We start from the raw sequence: 19,388 nt of genomic DNA on the forward strand, positions 1-19,388 counted from the left end.
TGAGGGTCCCATTGACTGTACCCTCACTCCATCTCCCCATCTTCATCTCACCACTGCCCTTTGGGGTATTTGGGGATGGCCTTCCAGGGCAAGGGACATGTATCCCTGCTGTCCCAGGAAGAGAAAACCTCCAGTGGGTCCGCTGTTCATGGTGAGAGCCAAGTTCCAAATATCACCGGAGTACCACATGTTTGTTGTAGGCAATGTAGAAAACAAGAAAAGAGCAGTGGCGCACAATTGGTTCTGCCCTTCAGAAATTACGACTGCAAATTGTGAAAAGCGCATCTCTAGAGGTGTATCTGCTTGAGAGTAGAAATGGGATTTCACTGTTTTAAAACACTTCTTTTTAACGTGTTAGAAAGATGTTCTCAATATGTTACTTTTTGCCGAAATCGTTCATCTCTCAGAACGTAACTCCGGTTGTGTTTTTCTGTTTCCTTATGTCCCGTTGGCAGTTCATCTCAGAACAGGCCAGGAACTTCTGCAGATAACAAGTTAATCATAGCATGTCCATCCCAGTTGGTCGGTCTGCCTGTTCTCTCAAGGGCTAAACAAGCTGTGGCTGCTCTGGGGGTCATTGTTCGGAGGACCATCTTTCTCTTCCTGCAGGTGTCAGCGGAAGCAGTGGCGGGTGGATCTGCCGGCCACCAGCGTGGTGATCACATTTCACAATGAAGCCAGGTCAGCCCTGCTGAGGACCGTGGTCAGGTGAGGCCAGAAGATGCATTACCTGTCGGAGGTGTTAAGACATTAGCTGTGTCCCAGGCACAGTCAGACCAGGGCTGTCAGTGGGGGCTGCAGACAGGGTCTCCCGACTGCTCAGCACAGGGCGTGGTGTGTAGTTCCTCCAACCAAGGGTTAGGACCAACATATGAGAATTTTCTACCCCAGGCTAAAAGTTTATACCCCTTAAAGACCTATAAACTTTATCTTCTTGTCTTTTCTTAGCGTGCTTAAGAAAAGTCCGCCCCATCTCATAAAAGAAATCATCTTGGTGGATGACTACAGCAATGATCGTGAGTACCGACACTGATTTTATCCCTGTGTCTGGCTCTTCTCTGGGCACCAGTCTTCCTGTAGTGGGGGTGCTAATGAGGCGTGAACAAGCCGGAAATCAGATCCACAGAAAGAAGAGGTGCCTCTGTGATGCCCCAAGGAGATAATCGGCCCTTAGATGATTGAGAATGCTATGGTTGAATGCAAAGCCCTTTATGAACTCCAGGTTCAAAATGCTCTGCTTCTTTTCTTCTCCTAGCTGAGGACGGGGCTCTCTTGGGGAAAATTGAGAAAGTGCGAGTTCTTAGAAATGATCGACGAGAAGGTAAGATTCTTCTTAATTCAGTACCAAGACAGTTGAGTTCTGACTTTTCCTGTAATAACATAAAGAAGTGCTTTAGCTCAAAGAGCAATTAATTGTCTAGCTTTTTTTCTGTCTCCCTCTACCAGAGCCACTTGGGAGACTTCTCCCAGCAAACACAGGAAAGACATTAAAAGCTTGACTAATTGAAATTATTTGTATGTTAGAGCAAGATCAAATTACATTTTTATTTATGTGTTTAGAAAATTGGCTTCTTTCTTTCACAACCTAGGAAGTCTTATCAGTCCCTTGAATACAAAAGTTTAGAAGAAAAACAAAGATTTAGCAATAAGAAGTTGAATGACTCCATGCTCCAGGCATCTGATAAAATAACCAGGATTCAAGTTTGACAGCCTGCTGAAGGTGAACCATCCAAAATGGGGAGAGAGTACTGCAATTATATGCTCATGCGATTTTGCAAATGCCAACCTCGGAACCTTTTGTCAGTCTTATCTGTGCTGCAGCTGAGCTCATGAAGACTATTTTATTGGCAGTTAGAAGAGAGGCTGTAAAGGAGGAAAGTAGTACACTGGAGTGTCTGGGAAGGAAGTTGCAATCACATTGTAATTAACATCCAGTGTGTCAGTGCTGTTAGAGACCCTGATGACTGCATTGTTAGGCTCCTCTATGGTCGGGAGAATTCTTTCAGTATAGGAAAATCACAGAGCTTTGGAACCGATGCCACATTTGCTATTTAAGTCTGACTGTTGATCCAGGAGTGGTGATTGTATTTCTCCATCAGTGTAAAACTCTTTCTTCTCGTTACATATGCACTCCATCTGGAGTCAAGGAGTGAAATTTTTCTTACCAGGAATCTTATTGGCCAATAGAGTGATTGAGCCTGTTAGAACAGCATCATATTTTAACCAACTAGGGTCATCAACCTAGACATTCAAGATACATAAACAATGGGATAAGCCTTGTCTTCTAAACACATCAGTCCACCGAGCCTGGAATAAACCAAAAAGGGGGCAATTTGCTACCCCCTAAACAACTTTCAAAATAACTTTATGAATTTAAACCCAAAGTATCTGCCATCCTACCCCATCACGATCTGGCACAGGTTTTGAAAAAAAAAAAAAAAAAGGAGAAGTCGGGAAGGAGGAAGAGAGATAGTGTTGGCACTGTAAATCACTTACAAGCCTTATCTAACAGTGTCTTTGTCTTTAAACTGCTTAGAAATCAGAACAATGCTTCTCAGTATTAACTTTCCACTAGAATGTTCATTTGGGTTGAACCTGTACTGATATGTTGTTTTGGGGAAGGCATGAGAAAGATGGGTTGGGAGAAGCCAGATTATGGAAAGCCTCTATGGAACAGCTGAAGTCTGTAGCAATTGAATGAGAAAATATGTGCACACTTGCACACACACTCATGTATATATGTACCCGTGTGTGTGTATAAGATCCCATCTATGTAAGCATACACACGAAGTGCTTGTAGTGATGCTTCTAGATGACAAAGTAAATTTTTTTTTTTTTTTTTTTTTTTTTTTGAGATGGAGTCTTTCTCTGTCCCCCAGGCTGGAGTGCAGTGGCGCCATCTCAGCTCACTGCAAGCTCCGCCTCCCGGGTTCACGCCATTCTCCTGCCTCAGCCTCTCTGAGTAGCTGGGACCACAGGCACCCGCCACCACGCCCGGATAATTTTTTTTTTTATATATTTTCAGTAGAGACAGGGTTTCACCGTGGTCTCGATCTCCTGACCTCGTGATCCGCCCGCCTCGGCCTCTCAAAGTGCTGGGATTACAAGCGTGAGCCACCGCGCCCGGCCAACAAAGTAAATTAATTGCCTAAAATATTATGGTAGTGAAAGAGCAGCCTTGGGATCAATCTTCTGTGGATTTTATTGTGCATTGATTCTTAACCTAGCAATTTATTAGAAGCACCTGGGGAATTTAGGACTATGTCTTGCCCTCATTCACAATTAAATAGAAATTTCTGGATTTCTGTGGGTGGGGTGTGGGCAGCTGCGTTTTTAAAAGCTGCTAAAATGATGCCGATGTACAGTGGACGTTGAGAGCCTAGTACTTTCATTTTACAGATGGAAATACTAAATCTAAAGAAGTCAGGTGGCTTTCTCAAGGCCCTACAGCTATTTAATGACAATAGTAGGACCAAAACCATGTTAATAATGAGTTAAATCTTTTTCTCTGCATTTGTGGAGATAATCAAGTGGTATTTCTTTTTTAATCTGTTAATATGGTGAAATACATTGGTTGATTTTCGGATGTTAAACCAGCTTTGCATTCCTAGTATAAGCCCCAGTTGGTCATGATACAGTATCCTTTTCATATATTTTTGTTAAGGATTTTTATACCTGTGTTCATGGGAAACATTGGTCTGTAATTTTCTTAAAATGTGTTTTTCCAGTTTTGGCATTACGGTTTACTAGCCTTATAAAACAAGATGGAAAGTGTTCCCTTCTATTTTATTTTCTAAAAGAGTTTGTATAATATTTTAATTATTTGTTTTTTAAATGTTTAATAGAATTAACCAGCCTGGACCAGGAATTTTCTTTATGGAAAGATTTTTGATAACTAATTCAATCTTTTTAATGGATATAGGCCTATTCAGATCTGCTGTTTCTTTTTGTGTCTGTTTTGGTAATTGTCTTTCAAGAAATTTTGTATTTCATCAACGTTTTTATGTTTATTGGCACAAAGTTGCTTATGATATTGTCTCTTTTTTTACTGTTTGTCGGATTAGTATTACTATTTTATTGATTTTGGTAATTTATATCTTATTTTCTTTATCTGTCTGCTATTCATCGACTCTGTTCATCTTTTAAAAGAACCAATATTTGGCTTTTGTATTAGTCAGGATTCTCCAAAAGGACAGAACTAATAGGGTAGATGTATATATAAACGGGAGTTTATTAAGGAATATTGGCTCACACAATCACAAGGTGAAGCTCCACGATAGGCCATCTGCAGCTGAGGAGCAAGGAAGCCAGTCCAAGTCCCAAAACCTCAAAAGTGGGGAAGCTGACAGTGCAGCCTTCAGTCTGTGGTTGAATGTCCAATAGTCCCAAAGCTGAAGAACTTGGAGTTCTTCAAGCATGTTCAAGGGCAGGAAGCATTCAGCATGGAAGAAAGATGTAGGCCGGGGGAGACCCAGCCAGTCCAGTCTCTCTACATCCTTCTGTCTGCTTTATTCTGGCCGTGCTGGCAGCTGATTAGATGGTGCCCACCCAGATTGAGGGTAGTTCATTTACGTGTGGTGTAATCATTGGTGTGATTGGGTTCGGGTCTGCTCTTCGGCTGTTTCTTCTCTATTTGTACCATGTGCATTTTGCTTTTTGTAACTGTGTTCCTGCTTTCTTGCCTTCTTTTGGATTCACTGATATTTTTAGTATTCCTTTTGAATTATTCTTGTAGCTTTTCAGCAGTACTTTTCATGTATGCACAGTTGCTCTGAGAATTACAACATACAGCTTTAACTTACGACAGTCTGCTTGAGTCAACATCATACCACTTTAAATTTAAGAATTTTACAATAGTTAAATTGCATTTCCATTTCCCTTCCTATGTACTGTCGTTATCATGTTTTTCTTCTACATACATCTTAAACCCCACAATACAGTGTTACATTTTTACTTCAAATAGTATCTATTAAATAAAGAGAAGAATATGTGGATATGTTAAGCTTATCCTCATATTTTCCATTTGTAGTATTTTTGTTTCTTTCCATAGATTGGAGTTTTTATTTAGCCCAAATAATTTTCTTTAGAATTTTTTCTCATAGGCACCACAATCTCAGGTTTTATCTGAGAATTTTTTTCTCCTTTGTTATTGGAGGCTATTTTCTCTCAGTGGAATCTGAGTTGACAATTAATTTTTCTTTCAGCACTTTAAAGGTTTCACTCCAGGCGGGGCGCAGTGGCTCATGCCTGTAATCCCAGCACTTTGGGAGGCCCAGGCGGGCGGATCACGAGGTCGGGAGTTTGAGACCAGCCTGGCCAACATGGTGAAACCCCGTCTTTACTAAAAATACAAAATTTAGCCAGGCGTGGTGGCATACGCCTATAGTCCCAGCTACTTGGGAGACTGAGGCAGAAGAATTGCTTGAACCTGGGAGGCGGAGATTGCAGTGAGCCGATATCGTGCCACTGCACTCCAGCTTGAGCGACAGGGTGAAACTCCGTCTCAGAAAATTCATACTGTTGTTCCTTTGTATGTTATGGGTCATTTCCTCTGGCTGCTTTTCAGGTTGTCTCTATATCTGTTTTTTTTTTTAAGCAATTTGATTATGATGTGCCTAGATTTAGTTTTCTTTATATTTATCCTGCTTCAAGTTTGCTGATGTAAATTGAATATGTAAGATGATGTTTTCCACAAGTTATGGAAATGACTGGCCTTTTATTTCTTCATGTATTTTTTTCTGACTCATTCTTGATCTTCAGTTGCATATATGTTATACCACTTGATATTGTCCTATAGATCACTAGACTTTTTCCCCCTTAATTTTTTCTCTGTCCACCAGATGGATCTATTTCTGTTGTTCCATCTTCAAGTTCACTAGTCATTCTGCCATTTCCGTTTTGCTATTAAGACCAGTCAGTGGATTTTTAATTTCGGATAATTTCATTTTTAAGTTCTGGAATACCCATTTGATTCTTTTTTATAGTTTTTATTTCTTTGCTCAGATTCCCCACCCATTCACTCATTACAATTGTTGCCTTTGAGTTATTAAACATATTTATAATAGTTGCTTTTAAATCCTCCCCTGCTAATTCTAATATCTGGGTCATCTCAGGGTGAACTTCTGATGACTTTTTCTCTTTGGTGCGGTCTCCATTTTCCTATTTCTTCTCATGTGTAGTGATTTTTTATTTTATAATCGACATTGTGGATGATATGTTGTAGAAACACTGGATTATGTTATCTTTCTCTAAGGAGTATTCATCTTTGTTATATTGGGCGGTTAAATTACCAGATGATGCTGCTGAACTTCTGTAGGTTCTTTTTGCACTTTGCTAGGATGAGTATGGTTTTTTTTTTTCTTTTTTTTTTTGTTTGTTTGTGACAGCGTTTCTCTCTTGTTGCTCAGGCTGGAGTGCAATGGTGTGATCTCGGCTCACTGCCACCTCTGCCTCCTGGGTTCAAGCAATTCTCCTGCCTCAGCCTCCCGAATAGCTGGGATTACAGGCGCACGCCACCACGCCTGGCTAATTTTTTGTATTTTTAATAGAAACGGGTTTCACCATGTTAACTAGGCGGGTCTTGAACTCCTGACCTCAGCCTCCCAAAGTGCTGGGATTAGAGGCGTGAGCCACCATGCCCGGCCATTAGTCTGTTTTTATGAGTCCCTTATTCATGATACATAGTCTATATTCCTATGTGTGGTCTTTCTGAAGTTCCTGTAGAACAGAGGTCTTTACCAAGCATGTCACACTTGGCAGGACTCAAATTCCAAACTTCGTTTTCTCTGCAGTGGATAGCAGCAGAAACTCAGTTTTTTCTGCCTTCTAACTGTTGCTTTTCATGTTGGACTTGGTTCCTGCGTGGTCAGGAGTCAGCCAAAGATTTAACAGGAGGTTATTGCCAGATTTGTGGCCTACCTGCTCTCCAGGATCTCCTCCTTCAGTTTCCAGATACCAGAAGCTCTGAACTCTCTATCCTCTGACAACTCAAGCCAAAAAAGGCTGCATCGCAGTGGATTGGAGAGCATCCTCTCGGAAAACGCCATATAAACATGGAGCTCGCTCAGTGTGATTTTCTTTTTTTAAGGGGTTGGATCCTGTCTAGTTTCTGTCTGCTTCTGGCTTTCAAATGGCTACTTTTTATATTTTGCTCAGAATTTATAATTGTTATCAGAGCAAAGGTTTGCCCAATACAAGTTGTTTTGCAATTATCACAACTTGAAATCTTTAGTCTTTTTCCCTGTTCTAGCATGCAGCCACGTAGGAATCACTGAAAACCCATTTTGACTGCAGAAAAAAGTACTTAGCAGACTTGTCCTCACAGGTTATGAATAGTTGCATCATCTTCACATAGAAAGCCCAACATATATAGCAAAAGCCATTTTTGACCATGACATCCAGGGATAAATACACTATTATTTATTTTATTTTATTTTTTATTTATTTCGAGACACGGACTCACTCTTATCACCCAGGCTGGAGTGCAGTGGCACAATCATGGCTCACTTCCCAGGCTCCAGTGATCCTCACACCTCAGCCTCCCAAGTAGCTAGAACCACAGGCACAGGCCACCACCCACGGCTAATTTTTGAAATACACTATTTATATTTTGTGTCATAATGAAAATGCACATTATTAACAGATCACAAGTATATAAATTGTAGAATTTGACCAATAGTATAACTAATTTTGTGTAAAAGGCAGACTGCAGGGCTTTGCAACTTATGTTATTTGGCTCCTGATAAGTCTTAGAAGACAGAGATATTCACAACACTGGTACAAATATTATCACCACTAAAGTCAACACCATTAGCACTGGAAGTCTCTGGGTGACACCTTCCTTAGCCCAGTTAGTTAGAAAATTGTTGCTGTGTCAGAGGAATGTAGTTTTAAAAGCTCCACATTTTGGTTACTTGATAAAGGAGACTTCAGTAATGTAAAGGGCCTTTCCAGAAGACGATAGTTCTAAGAACGTTGTCCTCCCAGTCATCCAATATAACTATTAAAATTAAAAGTTCTGATAATAATCTGTCTCATGGAGCAGTTTTGATCTCATCCAGCAAGTTTACAGTAACCTCTGTGCCCAGAAAGCAGGCTGCAGAGCTGCGGGCAGGGAGGCGTCGCCGGTTGGCGTGGGGTTGTGCCGGCCCCGTGGCTTCTCTCTCCTGACGTGCTTTCCAACTCGTCTCCGCAGGCCTGATGCGCTCACGGGTTCGGGGGGCCGATGCTGCCCAAGCCAAGGTCCTGACCTTCCTGGACAGTCACTGCGAGTGTAATGAGCACTGGCTGGAGCCCCTCCTGGAGAGGGTGGCCGAGGTGAGATGACGGGGGCAGGGAGGGGGGTCAGGTCGTGGGTGGTTGGACAGAGGGGAGCATGGTCCAGGGGAGGTGTAACGCACGGAGTGGGTAACGCAGGAGGTGTAACGCAGGGCTGGTAGGGGCTGAGCTCGCCATCTGCAGTTTTCCTTGACAGAAAGGAAATGCCTTTGGGGCATTATAGAAAGACTGTTTTACTGGCTATAGGAATCCATCAGTAGGAGGAACCATCCGTTGACAGGTAGGAGGCGAGGATCAGCAGAGGCTGGTGAGAGCCTGATTAGTTGAAGGCAGCCCTTTTCACGGGAGCAGTTTCCTTCCCGCCTACAGCTTCGCAGAGTGCTTAGAACATTGCCCAGCATCTAGCAAGTGCCATCTCTTGCAGCTCACAGAGCAGGGCGTGCTGGGGAAGCTGTCCCTGGGGCCACCTCTCTGCCCTTAGTAAGTAGGGCAGGTTAGCCCAGTGGGCTTCCAGGCAGCTGTGGGAGAGGGGGGTGGCTAGGAAGCATACAGGGACCAGTGGGGTTGTCAGAGGGTGATACGCGGCTACACTTCTGCACCTTCTGCTTTCTAGAAACATCATTGCTAATATTACATTTGGCCTTTTGTCATTTCTCTTGCCTTCTGCTTGTTTTATTGACTTTTCTTTCCTTCCTACTAAGAAAGCACTTCCTTGGGGGCGATAAAGCAAACTTAATGAAAGGAAATAGAAAATGAACAAGTAGTTCTGCCTAAGCATAGCAAGGATAGCTGATGGGCTGTGAGTCATGGAATACTAAGTAACCACAAGCTACTAGGAATTATGAAAGTCATATTCACTACCCTTTATCAAATTGCGGCTACATGCTAGGCCTTTTTTTATGTTACCTGTAATGCACTTGTTATCTCCGTTTGACAGGTAAACAGGCTGGCGTTCAGGGAACTTTAATAATGCATGCAAAATCATACAGGTAGCAAAGCCAGGATTGCAAAGCCAGTTTTATTAAATCCCTATCTGAGGCCCTCTCTTAACACAAATGCACACAGCTATATCCAAGAAGAACCCGCCCTGGAATCTCCACCCACTCCAACCCCACAACTTCCTGCTCTCCCTGGCTACGCTCCGCCAGGCTGTCTCTGAGGGAAGCACAGTCAAAACCAAAACTGCCATGGCAGTGTTTGGGTGTGCGAAGGCCACTCCACTTAGTAGTCAGATTGTCAGAACTGCTTCGAACACCTGCTCCTAAATTAAGGAGAGAAAGTGCCGAGCCTATTAACTTTCACTAAATCAAGCCTTATGAAACAAAATGTAAAGTAGATTATATCCTTTAACTCCTACACCTAGAACCAGACTGAGCCAGGCAAGGAAAGTTGTATTCTTCTCTGCCCTCAATGCACCACACAGGTTACTTTTCCCTGTAAATTTGCACCTGGGTGTTAACAGAGCTTTGCAGTGTTTGCATGTTCCTAATTAGCATGTTCCTTCACCTGTTCCTCTGATGTAGTACATTCTTAGCTCTGCTGGTTCTGTTACTAAGTTGTATTTCTAAATCTTTCTTCTGGCTAATAAGGGTTCTTTAAGTGGCTCAAGGAAAACACTTGCTCTTTGGTTAACTGTCAGCATGGTGCACAGTCCAGGGTCTCTCACCAGCGTCCGTCATTTGAGCTTAAAGAGGGTAGAGACGTTAAAAGGCCTTATGTTCACAAACTCTTACCAGAATGATGACAATGTGGCATAAAGACATGGCTCAGTCTAGGGGGATTTTTTTTTTTTTTTTAATAGAATCACAGGGGCTGGACACAGTGGCTCACGCCTGTAATCCCAGCACTTTGGGAGGCCGCGGCGGGCGGATCACCTGAGGACAGGAGTTCAAGAATAGCATGACCAACATGGAAAAACCCCGTTTCTACTAAAAATACAAAAATTAGCCGGGCGTGGTGGTGCATATCTGTAATCCCAGCTACTAGGGAGGCTGAGGCAGGAGAATCACTTGAACCTGGGAGGCAGAGGTTGCGGTGAGCCAAGATCACGCCATTGCACTCCAGCCTGGGCAACAAGAGTGAAACTCCGTCTCAAAAAAAACAAACAAACAACAACAACAACAAAAAACAAAAAAATACAAAAAACAAAGATAGAATTACAGATGAGGCAAACTTAGAATCTGGAAATCTCTAGTTGATTTGGTTAACTGCTGTGATAATATTGATACTTACCACATCTCTCACACACACACACTCCCACATAGAGATATATTCCTAATTTTGATGTATGGGCATTTTAGCAGTGATTCCATTCCTGAGGTTTACTGCAGCTCACAAATCACTAATGATATTTGGGCAAACAGAAAAGGACCCGTGGGACACAGCAACACAGTTTTTGCCTTTAGCTGGGTGAACTGATGGCTACCTATCCCATAACCATGGGTATCTCCACTCCTAGAATGACTCCTGCTACGCACCCACTCCTGACCTCCCTCCCTGCTTCCCATCGGGCCACAGCACATCTGTGGATGACCAAGAGCAAGACCTGGGTCTGGGTGGGGAGGCTGGGTTCTTGTGGGCCTAGGGTAGTAGGTAGTAAGGGCCAGTCGGGTTTGCCCTGTGCCTGCCTAACAGTAATGCCTCCTATGGTTGGGCAGGTTTTTTGTTTTGCTGGGATTTTGATAACTACTCCTCTCTTTGTTTGTATTTTAGGACAGGACTCGGGTTGTGTCGCCCATCATCGATGTCATTAATATGGACAACTTTCAGTATGTGGGGGCATCTGCTGACTTGAAGGGCGGTAGGTGTCTGTCATGGTGCCCCTGCCTAGCTCGTCCCATCTACACCAGCATCTGATCACCACTCCCTCTCATTGTCAGGAGTGACAGTGACAACAGTGTTCACACCATAGTGTGTGTTCTGAGTAAAAAGCACCTGTGTGCTTAACAAGTAGGACTTCATAAAGAGAAAAAAAAAATATGCTTGTTCCCTTAAAGAGCTTCCTGGGTTTCCCTTTCTCCACTTCCTTGACCTTCTGTCGCTTTTGCGAGCCATGTGGTTCCATGAACAGATATGGCATCCTTTTTGATCAGAGATGGTGAAGCCCTTCTTGCAGGAGTCTGGGGTGAGAAGCTTCACGGAGCTGAAGCTTTGTGGGATTCAAGGGGCTGGAGCCTGTCTTTGCCTTCTCTGCTCACCCCGGCTATTTCTCTGACAGCCTAGTCTCTTGCTGGTTGCTCAGATGGAGACCTGTGTCATCCTCAACCCCTTCTCCCTCACCAAGCCCACGTGTGACCCTGTTCTGCTGATACAGCCCCTTGTATGTATCATGGTTTCTTGTACCCCTCTTTCCCAGCCTAACACCTGTGCCTACGTCACCCCGGTCCCCTTTCGTTGGAATGGCCACACCAGTTTCCTGTATGTCCTCACGGCACCCACCCTGGAGCCCCAAGAGCACTTTGTCTGTTTACCCTCTTAAAAATTATCGAAGACTTCAAAGAGCTTTCGTCTGTGTGAAGGTGGTCTATTCTAGACAGACACTGGGCAGAGGGTCAACTGATGGTCTAACATCAAAAAAGAAGACAGTAAAACTATAAAATAGGGCCTTGGCCAGGTGCAGTGGCTCACGCCTATAATCCCAGCACTTTGGAGAGGCTAAGGTGGGAGGATTGCCTGAGCCCAGGAGTTCAAGACCAGCCTGGGCAATGTAACAAGACTCTTGTCTCTATTTAAAAAAAAAAAAATTAGCTGCGTGTGATGGCTTGCCAGCTACTCAGGAGGCTCAGGTGGGAGGATCACTTGAGCCTGGGAGGTCAAGGCTGCAGTGAGCCATGATCAAGCCTGGGAGACAGAGTGAGACCCTATTTATTCATACACACACACATACATGTGCAAGCGAGCCTTAACCCCAGAAAACAGAATACTTGGACTTTTTAGGGAGACTCAGCCACAGTCCTAGACATTGTGGGCTTTGGCCCCACCTGCCTCTTGCAGGCCTCGTCATCATGGGCAGGCCATTTTGCCTCTGCTCCTCAGCTTCCCCATCCGGGAAATGGGATGATAATTGTGCTGGCCACACAGGACGTAATGGAATTGGACATCAGCGGGAGGGGGGGCATGCTTGGAGGACTGTACCTAGGGTGGGAAACATGACATTCAGGAAGGATTCCCAGCAAATGGTAAGAAGTAAAATGTTTGGGGACATTAAAGAGGAGGGATCCTTAGATAGCTAGAAAGCCTGGCTTTCAGAATGTTGTATTTCCCCAAGTATTGGAAGAGCTGAGATCTACCAGGCTCTGTTTCACCCAAAGCAGCTGCGTATGTCAGAGCAGAGGCAAGAACAGCCAGGTGCTCCGTGTGGGGGTGCAGGTCTTCTGGGTCAGAGGAATGGGGCCACATTCACCCTAAGAGCATTTTATGAAATTCCTTTAGAAAAAAAATCAAGGATGCCATTCTTAGCAGATCTTTAATCTGCTATAGCCTCTCTCTTTGGACCAAATTAATAAAATAAATAATAAGATAATAGTAAACATCAAGAAAATAAAGGAAAGGTTATGTCAGCTAATCCTTAACCTTCTCTGTTAGTGAAACAGCCAGGACATTGTTTTTCTGGTTTGCCTTCATGGCCTTTGAGGCACCATGATAAGAGCCAGCTCGGGCCCACAGGGGTCTCCTCTCTGTTCATTCCTGTCCCCACTGCCTGGGCGCCTGTCCATTTCCCTCTCTCTTTGCCTGAGGCCACTCTATCCTGCAGTGAAGGAGCTGGGAGACCTCTTTGTCCAGAGCCATAAATCATTGGCCAGCCCAGGATGCTCAGAAACCCCCACCCACCATCCTTCAGTCACTGGGGCTGTCAGGGCAGACAGACTATGAATTCAAAGCATGCAGACAAATCCAAACTTGGGCATTGCAAAAGCCCTGTTGACAAAAAGCCTGATGGCAGACAGCTTAGGAGGATTGAAAGATGCATGGCCCTAGAGTCATTAGGTTTGGCTGTCAGGCCCTTGGAATTGGAAATGCAGCACCATGAGCCATGTGTTTGCCAAGAAGTGGCCTCCTGATGCACCAGGACAGCTTCCACAGGTGGGGCCTGCTGGCCTCCAAGAGGCACTATGCATGTGACCCTGGGAGCAAGAATGAGACCTGAGGCCCTGTAGATGCCCACAACCAAGTCCAGGTACAGGGGTCCAGGCTCTTCCATCCTCAGGGGTCTGTGGATTCCAAAAATGAAATGCAACAGGTGCCAAATATATCTGAAATTGAAGCTTATTTGCCCAGCTTGGCAACTTCCGCTGGCTCATTTTCCCTTAAAGTTTTCATATTCCCAGCATGTTCCCACTCCATTCTTGCTGCAAATACAGTCTGAAGTTTGCTGGCCCAGGGAACTGACAAAGCCTCGTTCCCTCCCCAGCATTGCCTTCCCCTGGGGCAGTGTTGGAGGTACCACGGCTTGATTTTCATATTGGATGCTCTTTTATCTCACATCCTTATAGCCCTTGGACATGCCCTGGTTATCACCACACAGACCCCAGTTCTCTCCCTATATTTCATTTGTTCTTATGCATTTCAATATTAGAAAAGCCTGACTCACATTTTCTTTAGGGAGGGGCAGGGAGAAGATTTCAACATTCACCCTCACTGCCGGTCTCTCTCTTCCAGCTACACCCACGCCCCCAGTCCCCTTCTCTCTCCTCCACACCTTCTTTTTTGGCTTTGTTTTGGTTTTCATTGAGTTCTGTCCAAACATCGAATATTTTTAAGCTGTGAGGAATGGGGGTGTCGGGAGGAAGTGGCCAGTCTCTTGTCAACACCCTATTTCTTTTCCTGGCTGGCAGGTTTTGATTGGAACTTGGTGTTCAAGTGGGATTACATGACGCCTGAGCAGAGAAGGTCCCGGCAGGGGAATCCAGTCGCCCCTATAAAGTAAGTGCCAGCATCCTTCAGGGTGCCCCTCCCAGATGAGACCCCAGGTTCCGGCTTCTTTGCTGGGCCCATGCTGCCTGGAGACCCAGTGGGGGCTGTTCACCTTCTGCCCTCCGGTTTCCCCTCGTTTTAGCTCAAAGATGAGCACCTTCCACCAGGTCATAGAATAAAATCCTTGGAGATTTCTTTTCCACAGTTGAAGTCTCACATAGGTTTATAAGGCCTATCTGCTAGGTCTGTGCATTCCTGTTTGTTGATAATGTGGAGCGTTTCTGTAGCAAAGCAGGATCTCCAAGCTGACCCCAGGCCCAGGAAAAGGGGCTTGGTGGGCAGCAGGAGGCTTACTGCCACCACTGCCCAGCAGGCCTTTGCTCTCCTGCACAGGAGGGAGCCCATGCTCATGAAGCCCATGCTTTAAGATTCCCAGGCCGGGCAATGGGCTTCCTGGTTGAGAGGCAGGATGCCTTCTCTAGCTGGGGAGAGAAGGGGGCCACCTATTCCAAGTTGGCACATGGTTAAGTGAGATAGCATTCACAGAGTACTTAGCGCTGAAATATATTTGCTGACATTTAGCCAACATCTGCAGTGTGCTATAGACCTTCCCAGCACTTTACACTGAATTCGCACAGCATCTCTTCTGGGAACAAAGTAGGGAGCTCAGCCTACATCTGTTGTCAACCCCTTCCTGGGGTGATGAAGTGAGGAGCATGGTGGGTTCCCTTGTAGGAGGTGGAGCCTCATCTATGATAGTGATAATGAGAGCTGGTGCTGTGGAGCATTTCCCAAGCATGCTCAGGGCTTTATGCCCATGATTTTTTGCCATCCTCATAGCTACCCTATAAGGAAACTGACACACAGAAAGGCCGAGTTCTTTGCCTATGGCAGCATGTCAGTGAGTGATCCAGCCCCAGCAGTTGCTCCCGCATAGGGGAGGCTCAGTCCAGCCCCTGGCACTGTGGGAACATCCAGGCAGGGACAGTGGGGGAGGCATTTGAAGGCAGCAGTGGTGAAGCAGAGAGAGTGGCACCCTGGGCACTGAGCAGAAAACAGTGGCAGTGTGGCTGTTCTGAAGATCAGCTTATTGTTAGGGAATCAAGGCTTGGCCTTGGCGCAAGGGTGCTGGCAATCTAACCTTGACTTTGCCCTCTCCCCCCTCCCCCTTCTTCTTTCTGCCTCTTTAGAACCCCCATGATTGCTGGTGGGCTGTTTGTGATGGATAAGTTCTATTTTGAAGAACTGGGGAAGTACGACATGATGATGGATGTGTGGGGAGGAGAGAACCTAGGTATGTACAAGCCTTGAATCTCAGGACAGAGAAGTGCCTCAGCTCTGCAAAAGGCAGGGTGCCAATTGGAAAAAAAATTTAAAAGGCTTCAGATGGACCATTCACTGGGCTTAGTCTATCCTTGCAAACACATATGTAACGCCCGTTTTGCTCTTGAAAGTCTCATGAGTTGGGCATTAAAATGTGCCTTCCTAAGTTAGAGTGGAGGATGCCAGAATACAGATAAAGTCTTTGAAGGGAAATGCAAACTCTTTCAAGCCATCTGAACCCAAGTGTTTGGAATGCAGGCTTGCAAAAACAGAGGGAAACAGTCCAGGAGCTCAGATTCATGCCGAGTGGTGGAGAGTGGAAAATGAACCCTGGCGAGGCCAGTGGGATTGATTGAATTGAAATCATGAAAATCCGATGGGGCAGGGAGGCCTTGGCACTTAATCCCTTCTCGACTCCCTTTGTGAATGGTTCTCGTTTGTTTTTCTGTTTGTTTTTTTTGTTTTTAAATACCCCATGCAAATCATTTTTACCCGAGTTTAGGCACAGTGAAATTTTACACATTGTGGTCTACACTGGTAGCCTTATATTTACTGCATAAAAGATGAAAAGATGTGTTTTGTTTGTTTAGGGTTTGGAGTGGGGGAGTTCTTGTTTTTTGCTTGTTTCAATTAAAGCATTTTGTTTCAAATGCTTGACATTCTGAGCGAATTCTCGTGGGCTGCTGAGTGTTATTAACTTACATTCGTCCTTGGGTGAGTGTACCCTGGAGGACAGGGGAGGAGGAAAGAGGAAAAAATGAGGCTACTCTTTAATAGTTTTGAGACTTTGAAAGTTTTTGTTACTTTAAAAGACTAGCCTAGCCTATTATTTTTCCATTGTTTTATGATGTTGAAGTCAGTGATACCATTTCATCTTTGAGGATTTCTCTGCCTTGGTTTGATGTTGAAAGCTTCTTCAGGCTCAATTACTATACTGTGCGGGTGGATGGACCGTGAGTCAAATTCCTTTTGGGTTTTTTTCAAAAAATGATACATTAACCTCTAGGGAAAGCTTGGATTGAAGTCCTTTGAGTACAAAAGGCTTCAGAATTGTTAACCCTCTAAAGAGAGTTCTGTCACCCTGTTCCATGGGTATCCCCTAATAGTTTGGTGGAAATCCAGCAGGCCAGGGTCGCCCAGTAGGGCAGCATGTCGCGTAGGTGGCCATTTCTCAAAAGCAGTGTGGTTTTCAGAAGTTTGCATACTATTAGCTGAAATGAGACATCAGCCAGCATTTTGTGTCATCGTGTAGGAAGAGTGTTGATTTACATATCTAAGGAGGCATTCACCCAGAGATTGGGGGGAAGATTTGTTGTAAGGAGCTGCTTTATTGTGGTTTGGTGTTTGTATTTATTATGTAGCTGTGCCTAGGAAGTTCTAGGGCCTGAGCGGTTCAGGTTGGGGTGAAGATGAACCCTGCAAGTAGGAGCGCATCTCTGTCCAGGAAGGCTGGGGCATCTGTCCCTCCGTGACGGGCTCTCCTGGGTTATGCCAAGGACTTGGACTCCCAGTGAGGTTCGGCGGGCTCAAGGGCTTCACGTGAGAAGGCCATGCCGTGAGCCTTTCTCCTTAGCACCGCTCTAGCTTCTGCTTCTGGGGGCCGTGCACACTACTAGCCATTGCCAGCCTGAGGGGCCTCTGTGGGTGTGCATTGGGAGAGGTGTGTGGTGCAGAGAGGCCCGAGTAAGATCCAAAACCACCTCCTCAACGTGTGCCCCACTGGAATGACCAGAGCTTCCCATTTTCCTAATCATGTAAGTCCTTATGTCATTTAAGCAATTAAAATGGAGGAACAAGAACCTAACCCTTAGCTGTAACGATGGGGGTAAGGCTCCTTGGGGGCATTATCTGTGCTTCTCTACATCCCTGCGGCGCAAGGATGGTGCTAAGTACTTCCAGGGAATCATCTGTTTGTGCTTTCTTAACGGAGTGTGGTCTGCAGAGGTCATGCACCTTGCCCAGGGTCTCAGAACCAAGATGTAAACACTAACTGTCTAATTAAAAAGCCATTGAGTTTTACTGGGTAATTATCCTCAAAGTTATAGGGTTCAAATGAAATCAGCGCTGAAGATACTGTAGTTGTACTTAGCCTTGAAAATCTCCCACAAAAGCCCTGGAAGGATCCCTTGTTGGCTTAACAGATTCCCCATAGAGAAGCCAAGGGGATTTCCTAACCCCTGATTCTAAATCTTCTGGTGAGGCAAATGGCTATTTAAATTTTATTTTCTGAAATAGAGACAACTTTTTTTTTTTTTTTTTTTTTTTTTCTGAGATGGAGTCTCGCTCTATCACCAGACTGGAGTACAGTGGCACATTCTTGGGTCACCACAGTGTTCGCCTCCCGGATTCAAGTGATTCTCCTGCCTCAGCCTCCCAAGTAGCTGGGATTACAGGCATGTGCCACCATGCCCAGCTAATTTTTTGTATTTTTAGTAGAGACAGGGTTTCTCCATGTTGGTCAGGCTGGTCTCAAACTCCCGACCTCAGGTGATCCGCCTGCCTCTGCCTCCCAAAGTGCTGGGATTACAGGCATGAGCCACTGCACCCAGCTGACAACTTCTTAGGTTGTGTTGGGAACTGTAAAAAGTAAAGTCAGAAACTTTCACTGCTTATGCTTGTGTGATTGTAACCATACATTTTCTATTACTACAAGAGAGGTGCTTATTAAAGCCCCATAACAGCTGCATGGATCACCCATTCCTAGTGAGTGAGGCATTAGTTTGCTGGACCCAAGTAGAAACCATGGTATTCTGACCCCGTGTTGTATTTCCTGCTGTGTGCCTGGCAGTCTGGGCACCTGTTGCCATAACTAGTTTGACTGCCTGCAGGATTTGCCATCAACTCACTGTATGGACTGTGATGGACCCACCCTATTTCTGATCAATCTGCATTGGTGACAGTGACTGCACACTCTGTAGATTTTATATGTGTATATTTGTACTTCTTTTAATTTGTTAATTGACAGATAATAATTGTGCATATTCATGGGGTACATAGTGATGTAATACATATAATGTATGGTGATCAGATCAAGGAAATTAGCATATCCATCATCTCAAACATGTATCATGTCTTTGTGTTGGGAACATTCAGTATCCTCCTTCTGGTTATTTGAAACTATGTATATATTATGGGTCCCTAGAGTCACCCTACAGGGCTGTAGAACACAAGCAGGATCCCTCTTCTCTAGCTGTAATTTTGTATCCTTGAACAAATCCCTACTCCTTCCTTCCCAGCCTTTACTATCCTCTGTTATACTTTTTACTTCTACGAGATCGATGTTTTTTAGCTTCCATGTATGGGTGAAAACGTGGTATTCAACTTTCTGTTCTTATTTCACTTAATTTCCTGGGAATGCTATCCAGCCAGAAAAAAAATGAAGTCCTGTCATTCGCAGTAACTCTGTTGATTTTTGTCCTGCCTCCCTAACATGTTCTTAGGGATCTTAGATGATACAGAGGAAAATTCCCTTTTGTATTATACAAATCTTGTGAAGAAAAACTGTTTTTTCCCTTTCAGAAAATTCTATCTTAGTTTTTCTTTTGAATCTGTTTCTTGCATTCAGTCAGACCCCTGACGCAGACTCCAGTCACTCACCTAGTCAGTGGTGATAAGGGCAGGTACCTGGTTGGAAGGTACCTGTGTGTCACGAAAGGAGCACCAGTCAGTCTAAGCTTCGACTCAGTTCCAATGCCCAGGGCAGTCTGTGTGTTTAAGTACGTGTGGGTAGTGCCTAGCCCTACACGTCTCATTCCTCCTGCAGGTCAGTTCTGTGTCGAAGCAAGTGAACAGCAGCCTTCCCCAGGGAGCATTCCTACCTGGGCCAGTTGGTTACTGACTGGTCCAAGCCCATGAGCAGCGTGCAGATATCAGTC

At 44.7% G+C, this 19,388-nt stretch overlaps 1 protein-coding gene across 2 annotated transcripts in view; it reads left to right on the plus strand.

Annotated features, from left to right (window-relative positions):
* Window positions 1–19,388, plus strand: part of GALNT2 (polypeptide N-acetylgalactosaminyltransferase 2) — a 216,174-nt gene that overhangs the window by 169,749 nt on the left and 27,037 nt on the right. For both annotated transcript variants that reach the window (XM_055234905.2, XM_063614004.1), the window contains exons 4-10: window positions 610–708; window positions 949–1,016; window positions 1,256–1,321; window positions 8,195–8,316; window positions 10,990–11,077; window positions 14,112–14,199; window positions 15,381–15,484. In XM_055234905.2, the coding sequence (XP_055090880.1) occupies window positions 610–708; window positions 949–1,016; window positions 1,256–1,321; window positions 8,195–8,316; window positions 10,990–11,077; window positions 14,112–14,199; window positions 15,381–15,484 (635 nt within the window). The remainder of the gene's footprint in view (window positions 1–609; window positions 709–948; window positions 1,017–1,255; window positions 1,322–8,194; window positions 8,317–10,989; window positions 11,078–14,111; window positions 14,200–15,380; window positions 15,485–19,388) is intronic.

Source organism: Symphalangus syndactylus, chromosome 19, assembly GCF_028878055.3.
Source record: "Symphalangus syndactylus isolate Jambi chromosome 19, NHGRI_mSymSyn1-v2.1_pri, whole genome shotgun sequence".
Lineage (NCBI taxonomy): Eukaryota > Metazoa > Chordata > Mammalia > Primates > Hylobatidae > Symphalangus > Symphalangus syndactylus.